The sequence below is a fragment of the Panonychus citri genome, unplaced genomic scaffold (genome assembly GCF_014898815.1).
Source record: "Panonychus citri isolate SS breed McGregor unplaced genomic scaffold, ASM1489881v1 Contig00061, whole genome shotgun sequence".
Classification (NCBI taxonomy): Eukaryota; Metazoa; Arthropoda; class Arachnida; order Trombidiformes; family Tetranychidae; genus Panonychus; species Panonychus citri.
Genome location: NW_026515466.1, coordinates 1 through 10,232, shown reverse-complemented (window position 1 = coordinate 10,232; position 10,232 = coordinate 1). Strand labels below are relative to the sequence as shown.

Below are 10,232 nucleotides of genomic sequence, written 5' to 3'. Positions count from 1 at the left end.
GCTTGAAGAGCTTCTCACTCACGCCTAGAACAATATCGTGTTTTCGGCTCAAAGCTTCATCTTGACGTCTCATCCGTTCTATCGATCTGATGTCCGCTTGTAACAGGTCTGCATTTGCGTATTCGCCGTGAAGGTACCGATTTTGTGACCAGATGTATCCGGGTATTTCGCCTTTGCTTATATCTTGATCGACTCCGAGCAAACGTATGTATAACCTGGGCGTATCCTCTTGTACTTCGAAGAGTCCACATGCTTCTAGCTCCTTTGCGATTGCGTCTTTGTCTTGCTTTGACGGGCATCTTATTAGCGTTTTACTTTTGCCAAGTGTGCGGATTTGCTGAATACGGGCTCCTGTTTTTTTGATGTCCATCTTTTCCTTTATCGTGCGTTCGCAATTAGCTTCGGTAGAGGTGCTGGCGTTTTCGTTGTCTTTGAGCTTGACTATCATAGTGCAGGCATGCGACTGTGACGCATTCACGGTTCTGGGAGGGGCTTGCGCGGTGTTTTCGTGCTCTTGACGTTGGCTGAGGCTCATAGGGACGTTAGCGATTGACGGGTAAGTAAAATCCATTCTATCAAGAAGTGCGTTTGCGAACGTTTTAGGCGTGTTATCGGGTCTTTGCGTGAGCGTTTGCGTCTCGTTATCTTTAAGCACGGTTTTCTTTTCTGCATATGCGGCCTTTCCTTTTGCGATTGATTTTTCCATCCTTTTGCCGATTCTCTGTGTCGCACGTCCAACTGCCGCATCTGCGACTTTGTGAGATACAATGCGTATTTGCTCCGTGAAACTCTTGATCCATAGATTTCGGACGTCTTCAGCTATTTGGTCGAGGGTCGTTAGGATGTTCGTCTTTATAGTGTTGTTGAGATTGCGTGCGCGATTCGTTTCTTCTTTCGTGAATTCGATGGCTAGCCGGATTTTTTCGTACATGCAGTCCATTTGTTTCACTATTTGCCGGTTTTCATCTCTTCCAGTGCTACTGCCATTGCTACCTCGCGCGCGTTTGCGACCTTTTTGAATAACGGGAGTCCGGTCTATGCGTTGTTGGCTGTTCGTGTTTGCGTTGGTGGGAGAACGTGTACTCATTGTTCCAGTTTGTGAGTCAGAGCGGTTGAGGTTTTGCCGGTTGCTAGAGGTGTTTTCGTTGACTGGTCTTTGCGGTTCTTCGGGAGAGGATAGCGAGTATACGTTTTCAGAAGTATCATCATCGGTTAGGTCTTCATCCGGGGGGTGTTGACTGGTCGATTGCTTGTGCGACATTTCGCACGCACGGTGTTTGCGATGGTACAAGGAGCTTGTGTTTCGCTAATGCGTTAACAGTGAGGTTGACTTTGGGTGCGGTTGAAGAGGGCAACTGAAGGTGATGAGGGGAGTAAACTGGGGAAGGAACTGTTTCCGTTACGGAAGACGCAGACGGCTTTGCGTACGGAAGACGGAAATAGAAAGGAGGTCACGTGGAAAGAGGTAAGGCAATTGGTCGGTTGGTAGGTGAATGAATGGGGGAAAGCACGACCGCAAACGATTTTTTGCTATCGCAAAGGCGTCTGCGGACAACGGTAAATGGCCTCGGATGAGGTCACTTTTTGGCGAGACCGGAGATTGAGGGCTGAGGGTCAAGATAAACACAAGCGTTTGTATCTAGGAATTTTAGTTCCAAAGATACAAGCGCTTGAACGGGAGAGTAAAAAAGCGTGACGATGGGGAAGAAGGCTCAAGACGGTTGGTTAGGTTAGGTTAGGTTAGGTTAGGTTAGGTTAGGTTAGGTTAGGTTAGGTTAGGTTAGGTTAGGTTAGGTTAGGTTAGGTTAGGTTAGGTTAGGTTAGGTTAGGTTAGGTTAGGTTAGGTTAGGTTAGGTTGGTTAGGTTAGGTTAGGTTAGGTTAGGTTAATTTTATTTAATTTTTTTTTTTTTTTTAATTTGCAAATAGTTCCAGTGAAGCAAGCTTCACCTTCACGGTTTATTCATCAATCAAATAAGCCTTACCCTAATTTTGGCAAGGATTCGTACAAAGAAGCTGCGTCAGTATACGCTAGCCTTGTGTTAGTAATACAACTATTTTACAATGATTCAATTGTTATACATAGAAAAATTTTCAAGCTTCGATCGAAGTTTACATTGGCTTCAGCCCGGTTAATTCATTTACATGCATTTCCATAATTCATTCTATGCTAGCTTCATTGGAAGCTAGCTTCATTCTGTACAATTGAATTAGTTAGTATTTTGATCAGATATAGGGAATAGGGATAAGGATACATATTGTGGAATAAGAAAAAAGGTTATATATATATATGAAGGTAGATAATTGATTGATATAAAAAGATAATGAAACTATTGTTTGAGAGGATACATGATAATTGATTTGATTAACAATAGTTTTGAGGTAGTGAAGCAGACTTCATCATTTTCCATTGACGTTGGCTTCTTCCTTGGAAGTGTCCATTGGTTCTTGTACGTCTTCTTCTTCTGCTTCGTCATCTCTTCTATTCTCCATGCGTACTTTCATTAGCTTCAGCTCCAGTTCCTCTTTCTCAATCCATGTTTTCATCATAAAACTGTAGACTTCTGATTCAACCTTAATTTCCTTGCATTCAATTTCATCTTTACTCTGCGTAGCGTGATGCTTAAGCATGTGAGCTTCGACGTTACCATTCATTATAAATGTTGAACAGGCTCCACAGTTCGTCATTGTCGTCGTCTTTGATTTACCTTTCTTGTTGTTTTTCTTTGACTTGGACTTCGGCGACTTTTTCTTTTCCACTTTAAAACTAGCTTTCAGTTCATCAAGACGTGTATTGAAGTTCACTTCACTTCCTTGTAAAAGGCCAGTAACTTCATCAACTTTTTTATTAAGGGATGAGAGAGTCTTCGCCATTTCTAGTAACTTCACGTCACTGACCGTTAGGCCTTCACTTTTCAGTTTAGAGATGACTTGTAGTTTACTGCGTAAGTCATTTGCAGTTAAAGATGATGATGATGAGTCGGACATGCTTCACTACTCAGTTGACGTAACGTAGATATAAGTTTGGTTAAAAGATGTGGTAAAATAAATAAATAATAAAATGAATATCTGGAGAGTTGTTGATTGGTTGTGAGCACAGTTAAAAATGACACATGAGCAAGTTTAGGTTTTTGATTGTGTTGCTCTGTTGACTTTGGTTCCATCTAGCGATTTAGTTTCCTGTCTATCAATTCAGATAGGAATGGCTTCGCATAAGCAGGGACTATCTCGAGAAGAAGTCTCATTCGCTCGAAGTCCGACGTCGATGGTGATTTGAACTTTTCTTCTACACTTACAATGACTTTCTCTTGTTTCCGACGTTTAGAGCTTTCACGTATTTCTATGTTGGCTTCTGAATAACTGGGCGTTTCAGACTTCGACTGAATAGCAGTTTCAATTTGACAGACTTTCGTGTAGATTTCTTTGATTGTTCGTACAAGTTCAAAAGGCTTTGATGGTTCCATGTTTTATCCTTGCTTCAGTGACGTAGGATGAATTGAACAATGTAAGGTTGGAATAGGTGATGTATTTACAATGAATATTAAAATAGGTCTTGTAGAGTTTTAAAAGCACTTAACGCAATAGATTTTGATGATTGTAATTTGATAAAAATAATAATAATTTTAAGGATTAGATAAGAATTTTTGTCACCCAGTTTCATCTTTCATTTGACCAGCCACTTAGCGGTATTTGATATTCATAATTAGCTCTTGATCTTTTTCTTTATGTTGAGATGTATCACAGGTTGAGTTAGATGAGTAACTTTATCTTTATTTTGAACTTTTAATTGTAAGCATAAGTCAGCTAATTAACTGCATTTAATGTAACATAATCTAACTTCAAATCTTTATTTCTTTTAATCTTTAATGAATTTATTATTTCAATCTTCTTCAGACGATGCAGGGTTTGAGGCTCCTCCAGTTGACGCTTCATCCGACGCTGCGTCACTTGACTCGTCATCACTGCCACTGCCTGAATCGTTTCCAGAAGTCGAGCTATTATCGCTTTCACCGTCACTTGCCTCGCCATTTGAGCTTGAGTCTTCACTCAAGTTTAACTCCTTTCCCTTTATTGATGGCTTTGGACGATCAGGTGTGATGGGAGTTTGTTGACGCTCGGCTGGTTTCTTATTCTTCTTTGCTTGTTCAGCATCAGCTAATCTTTTCTTAATTGAAGCAAGTATCTCTTGCTTCTCAGCTATTTCTCTTTGCAAATCGTCTTGTGATTTTGACCTCCTCTGCTTTTTTACTTTTTGGTTTTCTTGAATGAGCTTAGAAGAGAGTTTCTGCTTCTGTTGAGGTGACGTTTGCTTTGCTTCAGATGAAGCTGATGTAAGAGATTCTTCAGTTGCACCTTTCTGATCATTTTCAGTTGTTGGTACAACTGAAGCATCGTCAGAGACTTTGGGGTATCGCTTCTCTGGTGTCGATGCAATCTTCTCGATTTGAGTTGTTAAGCTTTCCTCTGTTGTTGTTGGCTTTTCAACTATATTAGTTGGGTGGGATGAAGCGGGCTTCGATGAAGAAGCTTCGGTATCTTTTATGCCTCTTGACTTTTGTATTATTAGAGCAGCTTTTCTCATAGGCTCTGGCATGGAGGCAATGTCCCCAGCCCATAGTGTTGGATATTTTTCATATGGCTTGTTAGTGACAATAAGAATTGATTCTGGTGACTTGCATAAGGCTTCTGACTCTGCTTGATTCTCAAGAGCTTCAGTAGTAGAGCAGGGTTGCTTTTCACTTCGCTTCTGACTTTCATCTTTTTCTTTATCTTCTTCAGAAGTTGCATTGTCACTTTCACTGACTTCAACTTCAACACTTCGCTTCACTTCACTTTGGTGTTTTGGTTTTTGTTTATTGGCACTTGTTGTTTTGCTGTTGTCACTTTCACCGTCACTTGATTCACTTTCACTTATTAGTCCCTTTGACTTAGCACCTTTACCTAGCTTCTTAGACTTCAGTCGTTTGTTGATAATAACCTTTGTTTCAGTCTTCGATGCTCTATGAGTTTCCTTTTGCATAAGCCATTGCTGGTGACGCTTATCAAATTGACTTTGGGTTAGATCAACCCATAGGAATACTGGTTCTTCTTCATCTGGATGATAGACTTCGAAGTGACGTGCCATGTTATGAGATCTTTTATCTTCCATATAACTACATTTCTCTGATATACAGATCTTTCTTCGTTTGAAGCTTGCTTCAGGTTCAGGCCAACCAGAATTGCCTGGTGTAAACATATGGAGGACAATTTTATATTTTTCATCAGAAAAGAATCCATTCTTATAACTATCTGGTATCAGATTGTATTTCTTTTTAGGAAAAACACCCCAGTCTTCAATGTAGCAATCGCCTTTTTTGATGGTAATAGGTTTAATTACTACTGGTGGGGGACTTTGGTCTTTTGCTGGAGCTTCACTGACGTTCACTGACGTTTTCTTCTGTAGCTTTTTCAGGGAGGAGCGTAGTTCTGTATCCAGTTTTTCCTGAATCTTCATTATTCTTTCCATGTCTTGAAGGTGAGCACGTAAGAATGGTGAAGCATGCTTCATCACTTCTTTGTTAACTTCACTTGCTGGTAGTTGACTGTAAGTAAGCCAATCTTCATCCTTGAATTCCTTCAGTTCCAGCTTGAGAAGCTCATGATTTCTTTTTAAAATGTCAGTTTGATACACTTGTGTTATTACAGTTCTTTTGTTGCTGGTAATTTCTTCAACATCAAACTCCTTTACGGACACTTCTTCGTAATTAAGCTTCTTGGTACGGATGATAGGAGGTTTCTTTGATTAATTACAGTTGGGGGTCTCTTTCGACGTTGGTTTAGCACTTGTTTCCTTAACACTGTCTTTTTCTTTAACACTTTTTGCCTCTTCAGAAGGGGCTGTTGGTTGAATTGAGCTTTGAAGCTGAGTGATGAGACTAAAGATGGTGGATTGAAATCTATTTTGTTCTTCAACGCGTTGAGCTTCCTTACGTTGTTGTTCACTTATAAATTTATTCAATTTCTCTTCCATTCTGGCGTTTCTAATCTTTTTACAGATTACACACAAACAGCCTGATTCAGTTCTTCCTTTATGCTCTTCTATGAATTTATCCCAGGAATGGGTCTTTATTGGCATATGTTCAGTGAAGCAAACGTAGTGTGAAGTAGAGTTCCGCACTTTAACTTTTGTTTTCACTTTTATCACAGCACTTAGATGTCTTCACAGTTAATTCACTTTGTTTAGAGTTTACAATAATCAGTATTGGTGTTCACTTTGATAGGAGCACTTAACTAACACACGTCACTAATTTTAAGAGGTAACTTCAATGGAAGAAGGGTAAAAGTCTAACTTGATGTTTATTCAGTTGAATAGGTTGTAGAACTGACTCCTACATGTATTCTATGTTAAACACATATGTTTGTTGCTGCTGCCATCTAGTAGATGCAAAGTTAGTCATGTTGAACTTCGCTTGAAGCGCCGAACTTAAGGTGTTGTAAGTTGTTATTTTTTACTTTTCTGTATATTAAGGCTAATATACTAGCTATCTCATCATTTTGAAGTATTTCTTTCAGCATAATATTTCTATTTGTTCTCGCTTCGGTCGAGAGTAGATCATTCAGTTTATCTCGCCAGACGCTGAAGTACTCACAGTCAAACAGAATGTGTTCAGAGTCTTGATCTTCCCCACTTTGGCAGAGTTGGCAATTACTTTCAAGGTTTACGTTAAGTCCAAAACGTCTTAAGTGTTTTGTAAACAGGCCATGGCCTGTTATAAACGGGACTACCGCCAGCCAGTTCTCTATTTGGTGTATTTCTTTTAGCGTTTCGATTTTACCAGACCACTTCAGGGTTAATTCACTTGCTTCTTGTTCAAAGACCTTTTGTTTCTCAACTTCAGCTCTTTGCTTCAATTGAAGTTTTATATGGGCTCGTGGTACTTCGTCAAAATCCTTCTTTGATTTTTTACGCGATGCTTTCTTCGCTGTTTCATCAGCCAATTCATTTCCTTCTACACCAGTGTGTCCTCGCGTCCACCGTATTTCAATTCGATATTTACTACTTAAACAGTTAAGCTGATATTTTGTGTCTGACGTTAGACAAGTTTGTTTCTCTTTTGATGTAAGTGCGTTGATCGAAGATTGTGAGTCAGTCCATAGGATGATACTATCAACGACGTCAGGTATTTTCTTTGACATAAGTAGTTCAGCTGCCTTCTTTATCGCAAGCATTTCTGCTTGAAATATCGAGCAGTATCTATCCAACGTTATTTGCTTGGTCCATTTTAATTTCTTTCGGTAGAAACCACAGATACCCGAACCTACACCATCTTCTGATTTGCTTCCATCTGTATACACATTGTAGTTTGTACTCTTGACGTTGAGCTCTTCAGCTTCTTCTGACGTTGTGCTCAGAATGAAGCGTACATTGAAGCGATCAGAGGGATGGTATCTTAATTCGTGTCCAGCGTACTCTTCTATCATTCTGTCATGCGGGAGGAGGTCATAACGTTGATTGTTTGTGTATATATTTCTCCTTATATGATTAAAGATTAGAACGTTAGGTAGTGGTTCATATCCAGCTAACGTGACGCAGTTTATCCATGACGTTGTGTGGAACAGTTTGGTGGTTTTGAGAATGTACATTCTTTGTAGTCTCTTCAATTTTTTGATGGTATTGTTATGTTTGAGAATTCCTCCCCAAACGCCAATCCCATAACTCAAAATTGGTACAATAACAGCACTGAAGATCTTTCGAAAGATTTCATTATGCGATCCAAAAAGCTTAAAAGCTTCTTGCGAAGCTCTCTGACCTATGGCATAACATCTTCTGTAGACTTCATTGAAGTGATGTCGGAATCTCAGCATGTTGTCTATTACAATGCCCAGTGTTTTCATTCTAGTCACCTCTGGTATTTGTTTCTCATTTAGTTTGATTGTGAACTCAGAGACCGGCTTTCCTTTCAAGACCATGTAGACAGATTTCTGAGAAGAGAACTTCATCTTCTGACGTTCGGCCCACCTGTTGCATACTTTTTCAACAGCGTTAACTTTCTGAAGCAGACTTTCATGACTAGGTGAAGTGATGAGAATTGAGACGTCATCAGCATACGCGTACGTAATTATGTTTATAGCAGCAAGTTCTTTCAATAATTCATCCATGATCAACAGCCAAAAGAGCGGGCCAAGGACTGATCCCTGTATACATCCTTTATCACATTCCTTTTCTGCTCGACTTCCAATGAAGCGAGCCTGCACCTTTCTGTTTTCAAGATAACTTCGAACCAACTTGTATATGTTTTTTGGTATGTTAGCTTCTTTAAGCTTTTGCATTATTGATGGCCACCATGCGTTATCAAACGCTCCTTCGATGTCTAGGGAGAGAAGTATCACAAACTTTTCAGTTTGCTTCATTTCTTTAAGCTTGATAATCAGATTCTCTATTGCATCTTCAGATGATTTCCTTTTTCTGAAGCCGTATTGTGCTTCATGAAGAAAGTTTACTTTCTCGAGGTGCCACGTGATTCTCTGGTGAATTAAGCTTTCAAGACCTTTCGACATCATCGGCAGAAGACCTATTGGTCTGTATGATTTCGGCTTGGTATAGTCACCTTTTCCAGGTTTTGGTATGTACTTTATTACAGCTGTTTTCCATATTGCAGGAAAGTTACCTTCACTAAGGCATTTGTTATACAGATTTAAGAGGACGTCACTGTTTTCTCTGATCTTCTCACAGACTACGGCATTGAAGCCATCGTAGCCAGGTGCTTTGGTGTAGTGGATGTTTTTGAAGATGTGACTTGCTTCTGATCTTGTGAAGGGTGGATCATCTTGGTTCTCAGGAGGTGTTATTACGTCAAGACGTAATTTGGCATGAAATTCATTTTCGGTATCAGGCTTATCCTTTGGGAAGAAGGTATTGAGCAGGTACATAGCAGACTCTTCAGCAGTTAGTTCAGTGCCATTTTCATCAGTTAGACATCGTTGCGATTGGGACGTAGAAATACCTTTGATCCAGTTATTTACCGGGTCCCAGGTATTGCTGATATCTAAACTTTCAGAGTATTTTAGCCAGGCTTCCTTCTTTGACTTAAGTATGGCTTCCTTCACTGACTTACGAAGCTTCGCTAAATTCTCTCTTAGTATTTGTCTTCTCTCTCCACTACTGCAATTTCTGATGTTACGTCTAATTGCCATTATGCGTCTGTCGAAGTCCGCAATTTCTTGCGTAAACCATATTGGTTTCTTCGGTTTCGCATACAGTTTCTTTTTAATAGTATACTGGCAAGTTTCAGTGACAACTCTGCTTAGGGTATTACATAATCTTTCTGACGTCTGAATATTTTTGTTTTCCACTGATGAAAGCTTTTGACGTGCGATGTTCTCGAAATGAGTCCAGTCTGATTGCTTATTTTTGTAGAGCTTCGTTGAATCGTGCCTTGTGTAAGCATACATGGTCTGAATATCAAAGGTGATAGCGAAGTGATCTGATGTTGTTGATATATCATGCCTTACGTGCCAGTTGCTTAATTTATTGGTAAGATTTTTGGAGACCAAGGTGATGTCAACTATGCTTTTGTAGTTGGTTGCGTTCCTAGTTGCTGTGAAGGTTGGTAGAGAGCCAGTATTGCATATGTGCAGGTCTTCTGATGTTATGAAGTCCTCCACCTGTCTTCCTTTCTCATTTGTTTTTTCGTCACCCCACATGACAGAGCGTCCGTTGAAGTCACCTGCACAGATGATGTTGTCTCTTGATTGCTGACGAAGCAAGGTAGAGAGTTGTTCAAGTGTTTCAACTCTTCTATCATTTGGCGGAACGTATACTGACGCAATTGTAATCCACCCAGTTTTACTTAGGACACGGCATGCTGCTATATTTGGTGACTTTGTTTCTATCGGCATTTGTGGGAGATTGTGATCTAGAATTATTATTGCGGAATATGATTTACCAAGACAAGTTTTTGTTTTTGGAAGATACGTTGCGTATTTTTTCCTTGTTCCTTTAAGAAACCCATTTGTTTCGTTTATCTCCTGAAGTAGGAGTATCGAGACGTTCTTTTCTTCACAGTTGTATATTGCTTGCGTCGTGGGAATTTCACTTTTATTTACGTTCAGCTGCATCACTTTAATTATTTCGGGCATACCTTATATAATTAAAGAGGATATTCTTTTGTTTTTCCATAACTTCCTGATAAACTGGGCATTTTGTTGACAGCGAATGATGGTTTACAACTGTGTTTTTTGAAAAGGTAGGGTC

The 10,232-nt window shown here is 39.7% G+C and overlaps 1 protein-coding gene across 1 annotated transcript; it reads right to left on the bottom strand.

Moving 5' to 3' along the window:
• Nucleotides 1–3,878: 3,878 nt before the first annotated feature.
• Nucleotides 3,879–6,113, bottom strand: LOC128385937 (uncharacterized). The gene is made up of 2 exons (XM_053344868.1): nucleotides 5,789–6,113; nucleotides 3,879–5,506 (listed from the first exon to the last, which is right to left on the bottom strand). The coding sequence occupies exons 1-2, from the start codon at nucleotides 6,111–6,113 to the stop codon at nucleotides 3,879–3,881; spliced, it is 1,953 nt and encodes a 650-aa protein (XP_053200843.1).
• Between the last annotated feature and the right edge of the window lie 4,119 nt (nucleotides 6,114–10,232).

Coding starts and splice junctions, on each gene's coding strand:
- LOC128385937 (XM_053344868.1), bottom strand. CDS start 6,113: ATGCCAATAAAGACCCATTCCTGGGATAAATTCATAGAAGAGCATAAA. Junction 5,507..5,788: donor GTCGAAAGAGACCCCCAACT/GTAATTAATCAA, acceptor CTCACCTTCAAG/ACATGGAAAGAATAATGAAG.